At 41.4% G+C, this 22,226-nt stretch overlaps 2 protein-coding genes across 3 annotated transcripts in view; one reads left to right on the forward strand and one right to left on the reverse strand.

Annotated features, from left to right (window-relative positions):
- The first annotated feature begins 483 nt into the window (after positions 1-483).
- The window catches only part of FBXO15 (F-box protein 15), a 43,144-nt gene continuing 21,401 nt past the window's right edge, over positions 484-22,226 (forward strand). Inside the window, exons 1-5 of one of the 2 annotated variants that reach the window (XM_075022878.1) lie at positions 484-809; positions 1,799-1,875; positions 5,814-5,846; positions 19,738-19,857; positions 21,779-21,883. In XM_075022878.1, the coding sequence (XP_074878979.1) occupies positions 5,821-5,846; positions 19,738-19,857; positions 21,779-21,883 (251 nt within the window). In that variant the 5' untranslated portion in view covers positions 484-809; positions 1,799-1,875; positions 5,814-5,820. Of the gene's footprint in view, positions 810-1,798; positions 1,876-5,783; positions 5,847-19,737; positions 19,858-21,778; positions 21,884-22,226 lie in introns of those variants that run through there. The other variant, XM_075022879.1, reaches the window with a different exon arrangement.
- TIMM21 (translocase of inner mitochondrial membrane 21) lies at positions 8,834-14,937 on the reverse strand. The gene is made up of 6 exons (XM_075022880.1): positions 14,435-14,937; positions 13,110-13,172; positions 12,913-13,010; positions 11,525-11,598; positions 9,400-9,505; positions 8,834-9,307 (listed from the first exon to the last, which is right to left on the reverse strand). Exons 1-6 carry the CDS (start codon positions 14,712-14,714, stop codon positions 9,215-9,217), a joined length of 714 nt encoding a protein of 237 aa, XP_074878981.1. The 5' UTR covers positions 14,715-14,937; the 3' UTR covers positions 8,834-9,214.

The following is a 22,226-nucleotide window of genomic DNA, read 5'->3' on the forward strand; positions in this document are numbered from 1 at the left end:
TATCATACGGTATATTGATATAATCATACCTCCAGATTTTCATAGGCAATACCTTGAATGTTATGCTGCCTTTGTTTCATGTAGAAATCAGGCACTCAGTAAAATTAAAATTATTTCCCTGAAATCACTTCACTTTATTTACCTTAATATATGGTAAAATATTTGGTAGCTATAAGATTACTTGTCATCCAGATGATGCTGAATTACAGGCTGTAGACATTGACTTCATACCACCTTTAAAGTGAGTCAGCATGATGGAAAAGTTGGAGAAAGCCACAGGAGAAAAGCCACCAGCTCTAGAAACCTTGGAAACTGAAGGTGTAATATTTCTTCCTCAGCTTTCGTTCTGCTAAATTAAATATAGGTAAAGAAGAGAAATGCAGACGTGTAAGTTAGGCATAATATTTTGAAGGAAAAGAGAAATATATGTAGAAGCTGGCAGGACTCCCAAAAAAGTGTTAAAAGAGAAATTCAGGGAAAAGAAGTGGGAAGAATACAAAAAATTAGTAAAGTAGGACATCTTTTACGGATGTTTTCAGGGAAAAATAGTTGTGGCTTATTATGAGGCTTTTATGCTCAAGACAGTTGATAGAAAGCTGCTTTCTGTTTTAAATCTTGAGATCTCAGCTATTTTTCTCCACCACTTTTATCCTCACCAGTGTCACACACCTGAATACGGTGGCTTTGCAGCCTCTGGAGGAGGAGAGGGTGCCTGGACCTCACCAGGTGTCACGCCGAAAAGCAACCGGTGGCATTCTGCACATCTGTGCTCCGCCATTGGGATCTGGCTTCGTGTTATTAAACACAGGGTAATGCATGGCCCCAGACAGCATACAAAATAGCAGTTCGCTTCCAGCTCCTCTATGGATGTTGTAGCGCTAATGAAGCAAATCAGATCTCAGGGAATATAGCCACGTATTTAGTATGTGTGTAAAACAGCTGTAATAAGATATTGTTATGGCTGAGATTGTTATGTTTCTAGCGGAAAAAAAGAATTAGGATTGAAATTGCAAACCAACCCCATTCCTATAGAAAGTGAAAACGCGCTTGGCTAAGTGAAGGTTAATAGAGTTAATTGCGGGGCGTAATACAAGAAGGCAACTCATGCTAGAGAACATAATTGTGATTCAGATAAAGGGGAATTGTAATTAAATGGAGGTCGGATAAACATGATTATCCAGGAAAGGCTTCTCAGCACAGTACCGGGAGGTTTTAAGATGCGGAGGCAGACAAGTGTACGTGATCTGGAAGCAGAGACGCCATCGCCTTCAGTGCCCCTGGGTGCTCCCCCACGCGCGGCAACGCAACGCCAATAACAGGCAACAAATTGAGTTAATTTTAAAGCCTGTTTTGCCTGCAACTGTAATTGGCAAGTGATCTCCTCGTCTTATCCCAAACCCCCAGATTTCTCGTCCCTGCCGTTCCCCATTTTCACCCCCATCCCACCGCGGGGGGAGCAGCCGGGTGGGAGTCTGGGTGCTGGCCGAGGCTTAACCTGCCACGGTCCGGCTCTGGCCACGGAAGGTGAGGGCATCCCACCCCCCGAAAGAGGGACAGGGGTGTGCCTGCTCTTCCCCCCCCACCACCTTGGGCAAAAGCCTGTACCGAAGTATATACAGCAAACTTCTATATAGATGGGTAAATATTTGTACTTGCCATATATGGGAACTAAACCTGGCATTTTCTATTAGTTTAAAATCCTTGATATTTTCTCTTAGGCGTATTGTGTCATCTCCTTTATGTAGATAATTATAGGCTTGCTTACCACGTTTTTTCCATAACTGGTATTATTTTTTAGGTGGATATTTAAAATGAAATGCAGTAGCTTGATACTGAACACTGTGACGCAAACAGAGGCTTTCCAAACTGAAACAGGTACTTATGCTTATTTCTTTTATTTTTCAAGTTACAAATGTTCCTTGATGACCTATAGGAGATGAAGGGAATTGTATGTATTCCTCCCAGGACAACCACAAGACTTCCAGACAAGCTTTTTTTTTTCCCCTTTTTTTTTCCTTTTACTTGCAAAATATTTTTGTTACATTTTCAAGTATATATCATTACTGAGAAAATTTAAATATACGAAATTTGAATACAGGATGGTATTAATTCACATTCTTCTAGAATTCCTATAGATTATTTTACACAACACATACAGAACAAAAAACCCCTGAGAACTTACTAAGAAAAACTATCACATACTTCTGCTGTTCAATTATTTACAGTACAAATTGGAATCATTTTTTCATAATTCTTAGTACAGTGTATCATAACGATATACATTCCCAGCGGCCTAAGGGCAATTTGCACAATTTGGAGTTCTATTATTCTGTTTGGAGCAAGTGAACATCTCTCTAGGGACTAAGCCTCCCATTCCCCCCCCAAAAAAAGAGGGCAGGGAGATCTTTTTGCTTTCAATTTTCTCTGTTTTTCCAGTGCCGACTATATTCTAGATCTTCAAGCAGGCTTCACAGCCCCCTACACAGAGGCCACTTATGAGCCCTTATTGTCATCTTTAAGCTTGCTCCTTGAAACTTTTTATCTTTTAATTTTTTTTTTTTTAATCTTTGTGCTTTCCTTCTGTATTTCCATCAGCTTACAGGCTGCAATGAATCCTAAAAGGGGACTTTGAGTCAAAATGTGCCCCCAAGTTTTTTTTTTTTTATGTAATCTTTAACAGGTTAGGTTGCTGATAATTTACACATTGGAATAATTCCATAAGTATTAGGATGGATGGCATCCATGTGATAGTGAGATGCAGCTGAGAACAAAGTGACTTGAAATTAATTCCAAAAACCCCCAGCACATCTTCTTTGTCTTTTTATTTCTGCAGTTGGCATGTAATACAATATTTATCTTATTCACGTTCCTGTCTTCTCTGCTTGTTAAGTGAGTTTGTTGAATTTTCTGGTATCATCAGACATGCATTTATTTGCAACCATTCCCAAGATCATGACTCCATTGCCTAAATTGGATGTTGAAACTTGATTTCCATGCTGGAATTATTTATGTATCAAGGTCATTTTAAAACTCAGTCAGTCACACATAACAACATTTTTTCCTTCCCAGTCTAAAATTCCATTTTCTTTGCAAGACCTTCTGTTTACTAGTGCTTAGTAAAAGAGTAGTCATTTTTTGATATTTTAAAGTTTTCACAAAATTAATTTCCTGAAGGTATATTTCTTTTTGTCATGATACAGCAAGTATACACAGGTCCTAGACTCATAGAGGTCATGTAGATGAGAAAGTAACATTATTATTCCCACAAACCAGCTCAGAGGATGTTGGCTGCCTATACTATATACACAAGTTTTGACATCCACAAAAATGAAGGCAGAGATGGGAAAGTTAAGACAAAATTGCACACCTACCTCAAATACATTCTGAGTAGTCTGTCACACAGTGTTTCTGGAAAAACAGCATTTCACTGGTGAGTGACGTATTTTCATTTCCTAAAGAAGAGGGATTTGAGTATATATGTATTTCTTAATTCTGCAACAATCAAAACCCAACTCTGGAAAATGTGTTTAATTTCCATGAAAATGTCATTGTTTTGGCTCTGATTTTCTGGCAGTGATTTTTTTCCACAGCTTTAGTAACAATAACATGACAGTTTTACATCAGAAAGTAACTGGCATATGCTGTAATTTTGTGCTTTCCCAGAGAAAAAGAGGAAAGTGCTTTAAAAAGGAAACAACGGAATGTTTATTGCTTGTGTTTACCGAAAAGTGAAGCTGAACCTTCCAGTTACTGTCCTTTCTCCCCAGCCAAGCATCATCCCATGAGAGGATGGAAGACTCTGAGCTGCTTGCCACGGCTTACTGGTAGCACAATGATCCAGCGAAAAAGGGACAGCTTCTTAAGGAACAATCTAGGCTAACAGTCTTCAAAATTACAACAGGGGTGTTCTAAAACATTATGTTTAAACTCAGTGAATGCAGCTGTTCTCCTCCAGTGCAAAACTACCCCCAGGTAAAGTGGTACCGTGGAAGAGATCAATGTTCTCTGTAACAGATGTCTTGCTGGACTAATCTTCTTCACCTAATTGTGGTGAAGGTGTCCCCATATATTTGCTTGCTTTAAACAGGATGGGAGAAAATAATTTTTTAAACATGGATCCCAGCTTGGTCCATAGGGACCGACAGAACTTCAGCTTCACAAGGAATATGGAAAGAAGTAACTAGTTCCCACAAGACCTTTATGTTAGCAAGAGCCATTTAACTTATTTTTCTGCAGCCAAACTACATACATATAAACTTTAATATCCTTGCAATCTCACAGGGCTTAAATAATCTTGCTGGTGATAGGTATCTAGCTAGGAGGAGGATGATAAATCAAGCTATGAAGTTCCTTTTTTTTTCTTCACTGAAAAGATTTTACTAGAAGAAGGATTCCCAAAAGCTTTTCTCTACTGAGGTTTGAAAGCATTTCAGCCTTGTATTTGCCATTTGTCCACATTAAGAACACTAATATATTTAAGCCCAGGTAAAGGTGGATTTCTTCTGCTACTTTTTATTTTGCCTTCATTTTATCAAGTATATTGTCAGCTTTTTCACAAAGCAGGAAAAGTGATATCTTTTAGAGTTGTGTCCCCCTATTCAAGAAATATAAAGAAAAATATCCTCGTGTATCTGTTTAGCTGGTGAGGCGATGCAGGCAGTAAAAAAAATCATGAGGCAAACTTTATGGACCAAGGACACATCCTCATAAATACTACTTCTAGACATAGACAAGATGGGAAGGAGAGAAGTTTAAACAGAATATTGTGCTTTTCAGAATGTTTTGAAGGTAACGATATTTAAGGCTAGATAGTTTTCTTTAAGAGACACCAGCAAAGATCTCGCTACCATTTGGCTTCGTGAACATTTTGTATGTGTACGTCCATCTCTCTTACTGTTGCATTTAGTTAGCATTTTGGTATCAGAGCTTGAAAACAAAGTATACTGATGGAGTACACTACTTCCTGGGCACTTTAGTTATTCCACAGAAAAGGCAGCTTTAAAAGAAATACCAAATGTTCTCCTGAAATTACAGAAGAACATTTCTAGAGCTAAAAATCCCCTCCATTTACGTGGCCTTTTGCCAACAGGAGACTAACTAGCACTGCATGGTAAAAAGACTGCCTATGTTACACAATCCATCCAGGGCCACAGCCCATGTCGCTGACGATAAATATGTGAATGTCAGAAGCTAATTAAAGATACTGAGGACTTTCTCCCTTTTCTCTGGGGGGGGGGTGACGATGTTGAGGAAGGTGGCCAAGAGGAAAGGAGATTGTCAGATATAGGGCTGCAAGTATTACAGCTCTCCTAGCCCGTGAATAACTTTTAGATTGTGAATAACTTTTAGATAGTAAATAACTTTTTGACATGATAGGGTATGTAATGCAACTTCAGCAAAGAGGATGACTGAAGGCACCCTGAAAGGGCTCTGTACCCCTTCCCACCAGGAGCGAGACTGACTGACCTGCTATGTTCCTTGGACTCCAACAAAATAAAAGTCGGTTAAGCTTTAGTTTGGAAAGGGCAACTAGCAGTTCCTGGAGATAATTATAATTTTACATTTATAATGGCAATTTTAATTTTCCACTCTTTCAAAGCAAAATATTATCCTGCCTCTCTAGTATTCTGGCATTTACAAAGCAGTATGATATACAAAGATGATTTATATATGATGTACTCCTCCACTGCAGCTTCTTTCCAGCCTGCGAGATGTTTTCTTTGTTAAGAAGTATATGGAGGGTGCCGCTGCGGCTGTGGATCCTGCTGCTTTGAGCAAGTGTGCTCACCCACCTCTTTCTTGCAACTCCACAGGAGAAAGATGAGTGGTGAAAACGACAACTCCATGTAAGTACAGGATGAGAAACATTTTATTTATAACCCTGTCATAGTGGGGCTACCCTAACAAAAAATAAGCTTGAAAGTAATCCCGACTTGTTTCTCTGGATTCTCCAGTTTCTTGAAATGCAATTAATAAACCAGAGATTTGTACTTTGCTTTTAGACAGTGATAGCATCATGGAGAAATCGTGAAGGTCAGTTGCACTGTGGACAACTCCACATCCATCTGCGTCTTTTAAATGATACTCGTGCCTCTTCCTTATTGCCAGTTTTGGTCTGTCTCCATTTTTCTCATACCGGTCTGGACTGGCTGCCAAAGGGCCAGACAGAATCATTATGTTGACTTTGCTAAGACTTCTTCTGACACCTTCAGTTGTAGCATTTTTTTCCCAGCTAGGGAGCACGATAGTAAGGCCTGACACAAATGCCAAAGTATGACAAGGGCACTTAGTGCAAGAACAATGTATGGTACTGACAGCTTTACAGACAACTTTAAAAACTTCTGATGTCTCAAAGGGACCAACCAACCAGGGATCTGATTTCCAAATAGACAGTTCTTTCACACAACCCTTGAAATACATTATATTTCTGTGTATGTTAGGAAGTCCTTGCTACTGAAAAAAACTGTAAATAAATCTGGTTGCAAATAATCGAATTCTTAGTTGGTCTTCTCAAGCTGAAGCCAAACATACACATAAACCCCAATGGCCAATTCTTCCTGTTTTACCACAACCCTGACGTACAATTTCATGCACCTGCACTGTTGGAAAAACATCATTATGTGAGGTCATCATCTTTTCCTTCCCAGAAATTTTCTAGTCCTGACAGTTTGTTTCTTCAGTGCAAAAAAGGCTCTAAAACAAAAGCAAAACTAACGGCTGGCCTCTTTCCTGTACCTATACCGTTTACTGTAAAAAAATGTTTCTTACATCTTGCTTTAGGAAATACTTTCTCGAGCAGTGGAGCCCACTGAAAACAAGCCACAGCTGGATTAATAAGAAAGCAAAGCTGGGATGCAGAGTTACAGGAAAAAAACTAGCCCATCTGTTCTGTTGTTGACATGAAGGTTTACAATGGCTTTCAGGCAGCCTGATATGGTAAAAAGTCATAAAGGAAGGGCGAAAATAGTATTACATTTTCTAGTTTAAACTGTGTATTTTTATGTAGTCTTCCTTTGTAAAAGGTGAAGAACAATTCCATTTTTACCAAGGTACAGCATAGGCTAGTAATCTTAGTATGATTATAAACTTACATAGCTTGCAGTATTTCTGATGTGCTCTGACAACAGGCTCCGTCTTGCATTCATGACAAAACTCCTGCAGAGATGGTTTTCAGTAACCACCACGGTATGACACATGCCTATAGCAAATGGACGTAGGTGGTGGCAGGTAAACGTGGCATGTCATGCTATCAGTCAGTACTGCAGCAGGTTGCAATGAAACAATGAGGGCCTCAGATACTTTTTTTTTTTTTTGTACTGGGTTATAAATCAATTATGTTGGTTTGAAAATTTCTTCTGAAACAGAAGTTTTGGCAAGTGTAATGCTAAGAATTGGGAAGAGTCATACGTGTAAGTCAAAAGGTGTTATTGACTTTACTGCTTTCAGGAAAATAACATGAAGAACAATGGGAGTGAATTGCTTTCATTACTTAAAGACAACACCTTTCCGGATGGACATTAATGATGTCAGTAACTATAGGCAAAAATAAAAGTTTATCAAAGTTACTTCATGGTGATGATATCAAGTACCACAACCATTTCTCATACTTACAGTAGGGAGCCACCAACACAGACTTCCATTGCTTTTGACTATGTGTAAAATTGTGGGCTTTAGCCTTGACAAGCATACAGCAAGGGATGAAAGCCAGCAGACAAATTTATAACTCTGCTGAAACTAACGGATATGAAATCACTTTGGTCAATCTCAACTGATGTTCAAAGTTTTGTAAAAATCCCTTTGGCCTGCACAGTAGAAGTCAGTTATGTCGTATACAGCGTAGAAACTCCAAAATGCTTTGTGGTTTAATGCAGACGGACACTGCTGGCTGCTCTGCTATAATGGATGGTTACTCTGCTCTGTTCACAGAACTGGGATGAACGCGTGACTCCTTTTCACTGAATACTGTCACACAATATGACGATCTGACTGAAGTCAAGGTTGTAGTGATTAACATAAAGCAAAGTTATCCAGGTCTAACAAAGTATTATGTTTAGTTATGATTATGCAAATGAGATTACTGGGACACAGATAAACAGGATGGCTAAAGTCCAGTAAAGTATTACTACAGGTCTATATATGATATTTGTGGCATTGTATGAGGGAATATCGTATGAACTTTAGAACAGTCCAAATGTACCATTAAATGAACACATAAGGGCTGATAATTGAACATCAGCGTATATTTAACGTAGGGATAATTCACTAGTGAACTAGAAAGCTCATAATATATGATAGTAACTACAGAAAAATGCATTAGTTGGTGTTTAAGAAAGGAGTTAAATGTAAGAAGCTAAAGCTTGAAATTTTTTGGTTGGTGCTGCTTGACAGATCAGCACAACTGAGTCTGATTATTAATACACAGGGTTACGCTTGCTATCTGCCATGTTGCACTAAGGAAGAAACCCAGGTGAGAAATATGGTTATGCGTTGAGCTTTTGAGTTTGGGTAAACCTATAGGAATCTGATTCCCAGAAGATTTAGTTTAGTTAATGGAAATATTGTGGGCAGTGCTGACCGGCTACAACACTGCAGAGCAGCATGGAAAACATTGGAAGGAGCAGACAGTATCGCTGTTCTGTATGCTGTTAACTTCTTTAGAAGACACCAATAATGGAAGTCTTTATCTTCAGTCATTTGTCACAGGTATGCACGTCCACAATTCCTATCCTTACATGCCTTTGCGCTAGATCTCCTTTGCATCACTAACATACATTCTTATTTTACCTTCTTACCTACAAAGGCATCCAGAATGAAAACAGTGAGTTTGTCTACACTTAAAATACCACCTTCTTTATTGCAGTGCTAGTGGGAAATCCAAGCAAAGGAAGACAAAGAACTCCCCATCCAAACCTAAAATCTTGGAAGACTCAGTTTTTGGGTGTGCAGAAGTATTATGCAGCATTAAACTGTTTATTATAAGCCATCATCTTCCTCTGTGAAAAATATTTGCCATAAGTGATGGCTCTACTATATTTCATTGGCTTCACTTCAAATCCTGTATCTGTTATTACGAAAGACCTTAATGGAAGCCCTGAGAGGCAACAGCCCCAAAGTTGCAAGATACAATCGAGAACACCAAACAATTCACGTGTAGACTGGCTACACCAGTATCATCCAATACTCAATGAGATGGGGCAGCAACTTTCATCATTGACTATCTGTTGTCTTCTATGACAATGGTTCTTCTAGGATAGGTGTCAACGTCCACAAATATGTAGCGGACCTCAAATCTTCCTCTCTCAGGATTCTGCAAGGAAAACAATTTCAGGCTGTTTGTTTCTCCTCGGTAGTTTAAATTCAAGATTAAGCTTGTCAGTTATATCAAGCAATTGTACATACCTCTTTGACTTCCACGTGGACTGTTCCTCGCTTCCCTGGTTCAGAGCCCTCAATATAGAACTTCAAACGCATATGTTTCAGTCCATCCTTTACGTATTCAATATGACTAAAAACAACAAATCAAAACAAAAACCCAACCCACCCAGCAAAAATACATATTATATGCTAGTTAAACTTCAAATTTAAACTTTTTATTTAGAGGAGCTGCTTAACTATTTTGTGAGAAAGTGTATTCCAATGCAGTCCTTACGCCACCATGGGTTCCTTCTCTACTGCTCTTACCAAGCTTTACTGTGAGCATATAATGACTAGTGGAGCAGTTGAGGATTAACAAAGTGCTTAAACGTCCTCACCCCAGTCCTCCCCTCAAAACTCAACAGCAATCCAATGGCTGAAGATTCTGGAATTTCCTTGTATTTATTCTAAAAAAAACCCAGATTCAGAGCCTGACATCTAGAAAGGCACACCCACATCACTAAGTGGATTTTTTTAGGTGCTTTAAGTTACCAAGCCAAAACACACAAAACATGTTTTGTGAACTTAATTATCAGATTGGTTAAATCACATAAAACAAAGAGTTTACTATATGCTTTACTTATTTTGGCAATAATTTTGTTCTACTGAAGTTGTGTAACTTTGGCTCCGATATCAGATCTCCAACCTAAATGCTGATACTTAGACTGGAGTTAGGTTATGCTCAAGTATTAGATAAATAGAAAGGACATTTCACTTTCAGGGTAACCCCTTCCAGAAACTAATGGTCAAACTAGAGTTCTGGTGCTAGTTTATGTTTCCTACTGAAATTAATAACTGCTGCATACTACCAAGCTCTTATTTCCATCAGTCACGCCTAGATACACACTGTGAATTAAACTTCCAATACACTTCAAGGTGACATGATGGGTTACAGAGAACAAAGATGAATGAAGAGGCTTACTGCAGTAAATTCACATTTGAGGTGTTCATACACAAAAAAAATCTGTACATTTTTGAGACATTTAAGGTCATCCTTATACTGCAGACACAAATTCTACAATCTTGCCAAGTCCTTAGCTCAAAAATTTATTTAAAATACTACACTTCCAAAGTGATGGAAAGTAAATACTAGGAAAGCTGACAGTACATTTACTTATTTATATAGTTTGTTTTACAGACAGATGCTTAAAACATTTGTGCATATCCTTTTCATTTAGCAGCTCCACTTTAAACACTTCTTCACAAAGTCTGGTGAAAAGATAAACTTCCACCAGTAAAAATCATCTTCCTCCAGAAAAAAAATTCTCCATTTCATGGTTCAAGTTGTGTATCTGGGCTTATGTGTCCCAACCTGTATGAAACCTCCTTGAATAAATTCAAGTCGAAGAACCCAATAAAGACAAAGCTCCTATTGGATTATACTGCAGGAAGGATTTACATTTTCTAAGAATTAGTTCTGTTGTTTCCCTCAAAAGGAGAATAATAAATAGACACACTCATGAAACGTTTAGGTGAGAGATGTTCTGTTAAATACACAGTAGAGATGTGGCCTCAAGTACCAAAAAGCAATAAAAGAAATAGGCAGTCAATACTGCGTATCGGCTCGGGACAATATAGTCACTGCAATGACTACAACCTGTACAGTCAGACCCAGCCTAGCTTTAAACACAACAAGATGGATTCTTGAAAGTCTGAAAGTTAGTACCTCCTGCTCTTTATGGCCTGATAAAAACTACTGCTTCAAAAGGAGAAAAACTCTTGAAGAACAATTTTTCAAAGAACGGTTTCACTTTATTTGAGGGTTTCTGACTGTAAACTTCAGTCAGATCCCTGCTCCCCAGAGACATGCCTAGGCCTCTGTACTACTCTCTTCAGACTCGCCCTGTTTTTTGGAGACACCAGCTCTACCGTGCTGACCATTGCTCGTATTGAGGCACTCAGAATTGGCATTTTATATTTTAAGTGCACTGTATTTAGTGGTATGGGCCACACAAGAGGTACTGCAAAAAACTGCTTTCATTTTCACTCAAAAGTGACAGGGCACGTCACATACAGTTCATTAATCTAGATCTAACTTGCTATAATGTGACCCAATACGTCTTTGCTGTGCAAAAACTAGCGTCTGTATGTGGCAAACACCAAAGGGCACCTGACAAGCTGTCGTCTTCCTCTTCTTGTTGCCTCCCCATAACCTTTAATAGATTCACCAAAAACACCAATTATCTACAAGAGAAAAGAGGTTCGAGTTGTCAGAAGGTATCACATTCAAACAGATATTCCAGTATCAGCTCACGCCCCTGCTGTGAATGCACTTTCTCTCAACAAAATGCCCCTTTTGAGTCTGATGTGTCAAGAACAGATCTTATGAAAGAAAACAGCGTAAGGAAAATTCCTCTGCATTTCAGTGCTTTTCTTTACAGTCACATATTAAATGCCTAAAATAAATCCTACTAATATCTTTCATTTGTACTGTCCTCCGAGATTATGATATTTTAATCTCTCTTCTGTGTATTTTATATTTTACTGACATTTTGTGTAAAAGGAAAAAAAGCCTATTTGCTCATGTCTCCTCCAAGACAATGTTTCAAAGTTTAAAATGCAAATGCGCTGCCCTTCACATCATCTAAAAAACACTACTCTTTAAGAAATTCAATATTTCTTTTTTTTTTCCAGATCTATAAAGCCAGACCAAATTACCCTAGTTTTAAACTTACTTTAAAGGCGGTTAGAAAGGGAGAGTGATTTTTACTGTATAAGTACTGGAGAGAAGTTTTAATTCAGCAAAGTTGTTCCAAAGCAGTCTTCATTTTTATTCTAGTGACAACTTGTCACTTCGTATCTAGGTTATCCTCAGTGGCATCTGTGGCAACCTTGTTTGAAAGCGTTTCCATGCACTTCTTGTTTTGTCTGAAGTAGTGGTTTTTAGAGTCTAGTTTTAGATTTATTCTTGTTTACATCTAGCTATCTTAATGTGACTCTGTGATCACATAACTGTTCTATGTCTCTTTTCCTGTTAGCCATGGGAATGTTAACTGTGTTTCAAATGAAGTTTAAATTTCTGGATACTTAGGTGGTGTTTTGCAGAATGACAGAACCCTACTGAAGTGTCACACCAGAATAACTGTGCTGAGGAAAGGCAACAGGCTCAATCTACAAAACTTAAGTGGGACCAGTTGCCTCCCTGACCTGCAGAACGCCTTAAGTACTACATTTAGTAGGCACCCAGGTATGTCTATAAGAATTTCTGTATGGGGACACAAGTTGTGCTGTGGCACACTCACTTAACTTGGCTTTCAGCAGGCTAATTCACTCAGGCTCAGTGCTTGCGTTAGCTTGTCCTAACACGGACTCCAATTTGGAGCCGACCCGCCTCTGGCCAGCTAAAAGCACAGGCAGATCTGCTGGTGTTTGCCTACTAAGCACCACGTGGGTCTTCCTGTAGCTTTGCTTGTAAGATTCCTTGGGCAAACTTTTGACTAAAAGAGAGACAGTAACCACTGAGAAACATAAACTTATGACTAAGGTTGAAAAACCAACCTCAGGGTGAGATCTGCATTTCTCCAAGGCATCTCCATAGATCTTACTTGGACTAGAAGAAGAGAATAGCTCTTTAAAAATCACATAGAACAAACCACCTGTAACAGAAACAACAGCAAATGGAATGAAAACTAATCAAACCAGATGGAATTCATGAAAAGTGTCTTCTGATGAAGAATATAATTTTTAAAAATAACCTGTGACACCAATTCCAACAAGCACCACAATAAAATAGGTAAAGTCTCTTCCAGCTTCTTTCACTGAAATAGACAGAAAACGCAGGAGTTACAATCTTGGACAGTAAGACTTGCATAGCTTTCTTATATAAATGCTCTTCTATTAGTCTGCAGCTCAAAAAACATTTTGGCAGAAGAAAAAATTCCAGTAACAGCTTCCATAATGCCTCATCGCTAAATGAAAGAGACCACGGAACATCTCTTAGGTTGTACAGGGCATGTTTATATCTCTGTATTAAGCCTTATTATTTTCTGGTTTTCCTACTAGATGTTTTCAGGATTAGCACTTATTGCTACTTTTTGTGTACATGAGAGCTATTTTTTTTAAGAACTAATGAGGTATTTAGCACTGCAGTATTAAAGCTACCATGTAAACCCATAATCCTTGCAATCCTTATGCAGAGAAAGGGAGGAGTAAAAATAAAAAAAGTGTAAGCTTATAAACTGCACACACTGACTAAAAATAACTGGTTTTATGAATTCTCAATCAAGTGAGCAATAAAAAGGAGGGATATTAAACTATGTATTTTATTTATTGAGATTGTTAACTGCAGTTTATCTGATTAGTTTTTATCTGTTAGTTTTGATCTAATGCAGTAGTAGAAGCGTCAGTATACACTCCCCAAAAAGTCATATGGGATTCGCTGCTACAAAGTATTTTTTGAGAACTTGGAAAGAGAGTATTGATCTGTTTAAGTGATAAGGTGTTCCTTTCAGTGAAGTACAAGTTACTGAGGCAACTTCACTAACAATTTTTCCTGCAGTTTTCTAATCAGTTGAGGGTGTTTTTCATAAACATTTTCAGAGCACTTAGAATTGCTGAGGCTAATTATGTGGTAACCACTTCTCACTGAAGTGAACGAGATCAGCCAGAGTGACAGCCATCCTATAAAGAAGCTAGCATCGCACGTGGAGCTTTTGACGATTTTGCTGGAGGTAAACTTGTTTTAGCAGCAGAGACAGGTTGTGCGTGATAGGTTTTCCTTTGGAAAAGGAAAATGAGAGGCTACTAGCTCTCGTCCCTGCTGGGACTTAAACACTGAATCAATAAGCTGTTGGGAAGAAGCCACAGTTTCTGTTCTGCTTGTGCAATACGTACGCTGAAAGGTATCAACTGCTGCAGACAGTACGACGTGAAAAGAAACGGGCTGCTTGTTTTCTGAGCTTTTTTTTTTTTTTTCCCCCCTCCAATTCCTGAGGTTGGGGGCTATAAAAACCTCAGCTGCGCCAGCCTCTTCGAGCAGCGCAGAGCATTCCCGCTCCCCAGCGACTGCAGCCCGCCTTACCTTTCTGAGCAGCCGACAGCAGAGTTTCTTCTCTCCGGCCCCTCTGCACGGACACATGTTTATCGCTACTATCGCCAGGTTTTTCAGCTCTCAGCCCCCCGGCTCGCGTCCCGATACTCCGCCGGGCGGCCCGCAGCAGCAGGGCGAGCTCCCTGCGCGGGGGCTGGTGCCGCCATTTCAGGCAGAGCCCCGGCCCAGTCCCCGTCCCCAGCAGCGCCCAGCCCGGGGGAGCGAGCAGCCACCTCCCCGGGGCGGCCCGCACCAGGCAGGCGGGCAGCATGCCGGGGCAGGGCTCCCAGGCGCCCTGAGGGAAGCACGGCGGAGGCAGCCGAGCTAAACGGAACGTTTCTGCCGCTCAGCCCCGGGGGAGTCCCTCGGGGGGCAGAGTCAGGGCAGCCTCCCGCCCTGAGCGCGGCTCCGCGGCCGGTGCCTCGGGTCAGGAGCCCCCATTACCCTTTAGCCGGCGACCCGCCATGGCCCCGGCGGAAACCTTGGGGGCGGAGGGGAAGAAAGCGGCAGCGGGCCCTGGGAGCGGTAGTTCGGGCGGGCTCCCTCTTGCGCCCGCCCCTAGGAACGGCTCCCGGCCAGGTCACTACAGCGACCGCCATGCCGAGCGCCGCCGGGTGCCCGCCTACCGTCCCGGTCACCCTTTTAAAGCTGTTTTGTTGTGTGGTGTTTTGGTGTTGGTTTTTTTTTAAAGTGTATATATATATATATATTGCTTTTTGATCTCGCACGCAGAGGTGCGTAAAAGAGGTGCGTTAACGCAGTTAACATTTCCACGAACGGAGACCACAACACCCTGAGAAGACCGTGCTCCGGATTCCCGGGGAGGGCGCACGGGCGCGGAGCTCCCGGCGGGGCGGGCTGGGGGGGGTGAAGCTGACAGGACGGCTGTCGCGGCAAGGTGCGGCGCTCGCCCCCCCGCGGCAGCCAGCCCAGCCCGGGTCCGCCCCGCTGGTGCGTCCGACCCCTGCCTCGGGGCAGGCGGTGCCCCCTCTCGCCGGTTTAACAACACGCTTCTTAGGGGCGAACAGGAATTCCCGCCGGTCGCCTTGCCCTCGCCCGGGCTGGGCGGTGTTAGGTGGGAGGCGGCAGCTCCCCGCCCCTGGCCCGGCGCGAAGCCGCCGTCTGGCCGTGGCGAAGCCGGCCATGGCGACGGGCCGCGGCAGGGCCCTGCGGCAGTACGGGCGCGGCACGTCGCCGGTTTCCCCCGGTGCTGCCGAGGTCGGGCCGCCGCGGCCTTTTGCTCCTGCTGTCGCCGCCGCCTCCGCCGGGCCCAGGTAACGGTCTCCCTGCCCGGCCTGAGGAGAGGCCGCCGGCGGGCATCGAGCGGGGAGCAGGGCTCTGCCGCCCCAGAGCTGCCTCTCCTTGTCCTTTTCCACTTTGCCTGTGGCGGGTGATTTGTTGTTTTTCCTTAACGCCCGTCCACCCGCCTCACGGCGCTGGTTTCCAGCTCTTAAACCTGCCACAGCTCTGGCCTGCTCCCTCATGGCCGTGGTGCTCTCCTCCCCCAGCCCTGTGGAGGCGGGTGTCTTGGTAAAGGTGATGGGCCTTGTGATAGGAAACCCAGGTGTTCCCAGGTGTAGGGAAGGCCTAGGTTTAAGGCGTTGTTTTCTGTCTGGGTAGTGGGGCTTAAACTTGGGTATGGGCTTGAGTTTAGAGGAGGTAGTGTGATAAGCGGTAGGCCGTCTATGAAGTAGTAGCTAGCTTGGTGGCTCATGCATATATGTTCAGGGTAGTTAGGCCTTTTTAATAAATGGGGGGATTTCATTGTGGAAGGTGTGATTGGCTTGATTCTTATAGCGCAGGTTCAGCTTCCAAGAGTTTAAAGCACCAGTCTTAGAAGCAAAGTTGACAAAGCAGGTTTTTCTGCCAACCCATTTGTACAACCTTGGGTTTCATAGCTGTTTTGATTCCCCTTGTTTTTTTTAACCTGGAAATGGAGTGGATAACATCCACCTTTTTAAAAGACTTTGGAATTGTTAGCTGAGGAAGAAAAAACAAATGTCAAAACATTACTGTCATTTCTGTTTATCCCCAGGTATGCTTTGACATTTGGAGGAGGAGGCAGGTTTTGTCACTACTTACAACTTTCTATATGTTCTTTGAAATAGATTTGTTCCCTGACCAGCAAAAAAACAATAGCCATGTTGCAAGTAGTACAGGGTATGAAAATGAAAATACTGTTACAAAACTGAGTTGCACAAGTTGAAAGCTAATGAGATGGCAATTGAGGTTGTTGTGCCTCTAAGCAAGAGCATCTCAGTTGTTACTAGAAGTCTCTAAAGAGGGGGAGTAACAGCTGTCATCAATTTTTAACTTGGGCAAGCAAGCTTTGTCAGTGCTGTGTAAAAGCATTTTGTTAATACTAATTTCAAATCTGAGCACATGCAATACTTGAAGAATAGTTTATGCAATGGATTTGCTGTTCTTTCTTCATACCTTGAGAATATTTTTTGTTTAGAAGATGCAAAAATTCAATGCTTTTTTTGAATCGAAGCTTACAAAAGTGGTAGATACTATGTCAAAGTTTTCAAGGCATGTGTAGGCACCATTTCTCTCACTTCAGGAATTCTTTCCTGGGGTGAAGAAAAGGGGGATGCATGGAGTGGTTAAAAAGAGAGTAAGAAGGACTGAATATAGGCAGTGCAGGTTATGCTTGTACCAGGTAAAGTGTGTTGTAAAATCCAGGACCCAGCTCCTGGTCTGAATTACTCCTGTACCTGGAGTCTGTGTAGGTATGTCACTGTAGGGTATGCCCAAACTAGGTATCTTTGTGCTTTCAGCTTAGATACAGGCAGAATAGCCTGGGATGTGCTGCCCAGAAGGATACAGCAGTGGTAGTTCTGCTGCTGTTGAACACAACTTGTGTCTCTAAATCCCTTTAATAGCTTTTGAAAAATGCAGTTTGTTACAATCTCATCATCTAAGTGTACTTCTTGATAATAATACATGAGTAAAACATTTGCTTGACCTTCAGGGTGTATTTGATATACAGTTACTTTTTTTGTAGTTGTTAATTTTGTTAGTCTACCGGTGATTGACATGCAAGCTGAAATGATAGAATCATAGAATCATTTAGGTTGGAAAAGACCTTCAAGATCATCGAGTCCAACCATCAACCATGCCCACTAAACCATGTCCTGAAGTACCCTGTTCACTCGCTTTTTGAATATCTCCAGGGATGGTGACTCAACCACTTCCCTGGGCAGCCCATTCCAGTGTTTGACAACCCTCTCAGTAAAAAAATTTTTCCTAATATCTAACCTAAATCTCCTTTGCCTCAACTTGAGGCCATTTCCTCTTGTCCTATCTCCAGCCACCTGACAGAAGAGACCAACACCCACCTCACTACAACCCCCCTTCAGGTAGTTGTAGAGAGTGATAAGGTCTCCCCTCAGCCTCCTCTTTTCTAGACTAAACAGCCCCAGTTCCCTCTGCTGCTCTTCATAAGACTCATTCTCCAGACCCTTCTCCAGCTTCGTTGCCCTTCTCTGGACACACTCCAGCACCTCAATGTCTTTCCTGTAGCGAGGGGCCCAAAACTGAACACAGGACTCGAGGTGCGGCCTCACCAGTGCCGAGTACAGGGGAACAATCACCTCCCTGCTCCTGCTGGCCACACTATTTCTGATACAGGCCAGGATGCCGTTGGCCTTCTTGGCTACCCGGGCACACTGCTGGCTCATATTCAGCCGCTGTCAACCAGCACCCACAGGTCCTTTTCTGCCAGGCAGCTTTCCAGCCCCTCTTCCCCAAGCCTGTAGCGCTGCATGGGGTTGCCGTGACCCAAGTGCAGGACCTGGCACTTGGCCTTGTTGAACTTCATACGACTGGCCTGGGCCCACCGATCCAGCCTGTCCAGATCTCCTTGTAGAGCCTCCCTACCCTCAAGCAGATCAACCCTCCCTCCCAACTTGGTGTCATCTGCAAACTTGCTGAGGGTGCACTCGATCCCCTCATCCAAATCATTGATAAAGATATTAAACGGAACAGGGCCCAACACTGAGCCCTGGGGAACACCACTTGTGACCCGCCGCCAACTTGATTTCACCCCATTCACCACAACTCTCTGGGCTTGGCCATCCAGCCGGTTTTTCACCCAGTGAATAGTACAATGTGCATGTCTTTTTGTGTTATGCTTATGACAATTTCCAATAAAACTTAAGGATAGCACAGTTGACAATGTAGGGCAGCGTTCTTTTCTCCCATTTTTTATTTTTCTTTGCACATAAACCAGTCTTAAGAAGAGTGTGCATTAAATGTATGTGGTACCCATGTACTTCAAAATTAGATATATTTTTTTTTTTTCCCCCAACATGGATTGGTTACTTAGAAACCCAGAGCTGGGTTGACCAGGTGTTGGGAAGTCAGCTAGCTATACAAACGATCGCTAATAGAGTGTATGGGGAGCTCTGCCTGCATGGTGGCATCAGTGGGTATGAAATGTAAGGATTTGATTAAGACCGAAACTCCATCTGAATATTTCTATATGCTTTAATGATAGTATTTGTAATTACTGCTTACAAAGTTCTTTCTAGCAGAAATCTTGGAAAAAATGTGTGGCCAGTTGGATTGTAAGAATTTATTTGTGTTAGAAATATGCAAAGTTGCTTTCTTTAGTAAAAGAGAGTAATTTCTGTCCAAATTGTTGTGTGTTAATGAGCAATAAAAACATTGATGCCCATCTTACCTGTTGATGCTAACACTTATCTCACACATTTGCAAGTATTTTAGGAGGCAAAAATCTGACATGAGACTATAACTTTGTTTCAAATGTGATTCTGTTGTGTAGTCAAGGGAATTCTTTTTGAGCCTTGTCAGTTGTTGAGAAAGTTTCAAGGTACTGTTTTATTTGGTATCTCTTAGGAGCTTGGCAAAGTTGGATGGCTCAAAAATGTCCCTGGAGTAATGCTGCAAAACGGAAGATTAATCAGTGCGTTTTATTTACTGAAGGGGCCTATCTGGAGCTTGATTGTGGTGGCCACAGTGGTGCAGCTGTCTAACCTTAATAGATCTCTACTGGATTCAAACTGATTTGCTGGTGTGACACTATTCCCTTCTGACTACTGTGGGAGATTAATCATAGGAGAGACACCTATGAGTTTAAATCTGACATCTTCCTGATGTCAGGTATTTTAACCTGGTGATAATTGTTCAAATTTGTGAACTGGTAATAATGAATTACCATGTGATGTATTCCCTGAATCCTGTCTCAGTTGAGATGTGGTGTCTAGGTGTGCACGGTATGCATACTTCATTTTGTCATGATATGACTCCTCAGAGCTTTTCTTTTTTAGAAATAGGTCAAGGAGCTTTGCTGCCAGGCCTGGGGCATGTTCTGAAACTGTAAATGCTGGAATTAAAAGTCTGTATTTGACACCTTCCATAAAACCGAAACCTAATCTGTGCATCGAGAGGTGAGTATGTCTTTAGGAATAAGAGTGGAAGACCCCTTGCAGACTATCAGCCATCTTTTGACTGCTTACAGTAATGTTCATACCTTGGAATTTCCATATCACATGTTCTGGGTCGAAAAGAAAAGGTATGCTTTCCTGGCATACTTTGTGATCTTATGTTGACCTTCTAAAGTTTTCTGGCATGGTTCTCCCTCACCTCTCTTTCTAAGTTCATATGAAGGATGTAGGTTTTCCAAGTCATACAAAGCGTTCAGCAACTCCTTTGCAAGTCATGGGCTGTGTTGTTCCTTCAGAACAAAAATTGTTTTTGTCTTCCTTCAATAAAAGCCAGCTGGGAATTAAACTTCGGATGTTTCTCTTGATGCTTGTTGCTTTGCGTAGAGAGGCTTAGGATGGTGGAGCAGTATGAGGCGGGAGGAATAAAGTGGCTGATGAATGTTTGCCACAAGGTAAATGTTTCCCTTCCTGTTTGACAGTGAAAGGGCCCTTTCAATGTAATCATGAGTTGTTTTCTTTTTGAAAATTAGTTACATTTCTACAAAAAAAAAAATCTAAAAATGTTACATGAAAGATTAATTAATTTTCTTTGGTTTATACTTTTTGTAGCTTCCTGTGTAGTTGTTTCTCTGTTTTCCATTGGATGGCCAGTTCAATCCTTATGCCGTTAGTTTGGTGTAAAAGACAAGAGAAAAAAGAGAAGAAAATTCCCTTCTCTCAGCTTCCTTCAAAGAAAAAATAATACAGTTCTAAAAACTACTGTTGAGAATTCTGGATCAAGCATATTATTTTAGCTAACTTGCAGCTTTTTGAGGGATCATTTCTAAATTCTCTCTGGAATAAATGCACTAACTGCTTTGGGCGTACAGTGTTTGAGTTATTTCATATAATAACCGTGCAAGTTTTGGCACAGTTGCCTCTATGTTAGTGCAATTAAAATTCTGAGTTTTAATACCAACCTTGGACTATTGGTGTTACTGTCATTCTAAGCGTGAAAGCTGTGTGCTTCTGGAATACAGTATTATAAATCGGCAGGTGTTGTCAATGACACAATGGTAAATGGACAAGAGACATGGCTGAGGTGTGGACTTTCACAGCAGCTTGTATTTTCAGTGGTGATTTTGATGTTACCATACTCTCATGTTCCAAAAAGTGGAGTATAAAATGCATCTTTTCTTAAACTCTGTGCAGTTACCAGGTACTACTCAAAGGGTATTAGGTTTCTGTCTGTTAATGCAAAACTCATGGTGGCTCATCTCCGAATTATGATGTGCTGCTTGTATTAGGCTGGCACCTGCATTTCAGGCAGCCTTACAGATGCACAGAAACATTAATGTTCTCAAGATGCCACTCAGCTCTTATTTTGAAGTTCACATCTTTCTGTTGACATAAATGAAAACTGAATGAGACTCCTAAGCACAGATGGTTTGAAGATTTTGATGAGGTGGAGCATGATCTCACTGTTTGACTAGGACATTTCTGTCCTGGTGCATCCTGAGACCTGACTCCACAGTCAGGAGGAGAGTGAGTATATACAGTACTGGCAAATGCCGGTGGTTATGGACTAAGTGTTAAAATCATGGTACAAGCAGTGAGAAACTGAAGTTGGGTGAGGTAGTTTCATGTCAGACTGGGTTAAAGTTACCAAAGTTTAATGAAAATGCAAACCTGTAACTTTTTATGTAATTGTGCTGTGCCACCTGAATAGGTTGTGGTGAATTGTTATAAGCAAATGTCTTATATCAGAGAGACAAATTGGGACCCAAACTCTGCAAATTAACTCTTCAGGTGAGTTCTGATTTGTGTATTTACAAGCTGATAGTTTCCATCTCTTTTGTTCTGCTCTGGTTTGGAATTTAAATTCTTTGCCATTCTCACTTCTGAAGTTTGCAGGCAAGTCTAATAGTGTTTCTCTTTCTTCCAGCCTGCCATCAGAAATGCTGATAAAGATATTTTCCTATTTGGATGCTGTGTCCCTGTTGTCTGTTGGTTGTGTGAATAAGCACTTCTATCATCTGGCCAATGACAAGTAAGGAAGAGGGAAGCATAAGTGCTAGCCTTAATCATGTTTACCTGAGTTATGAGTCTTTCTAATTTAGTTTCACTGATGCCAGAGCACTGATGCATGTACCTACTGGCAATTACTCTGCTGAAAATGTACTGCATAGCTCACAGTACAATGTGTTGTATGGAATTCTAGCTGTGCGAGCCCTGTTAAGTTTAATGGGAGTTATGAGCCGAAAACTAAATACAGTGTTTTGAAATGTTGCTATTAGCATTTATTTTGTTGTAAAATTTGCATATATTTGTTTGCATTCACATGCACCTGCACAGGCTTTTTGGTTCAGGCAATTCTTAGTGGTGTGTAGCCA

This window comes from Buteo buteo, chromosome 3 (assembly GCF_964188355.1).
Source record: "Buteo buteo chromosome 3, bButBut1.hap1.1, whole genome shotgun sequence".
NCBI classification, from domain to species: Eukaryota; Metazoa; Chordata; class Aves; order Accipitriformes; family Accipitridae; genus Buteo; species Buteo buteo.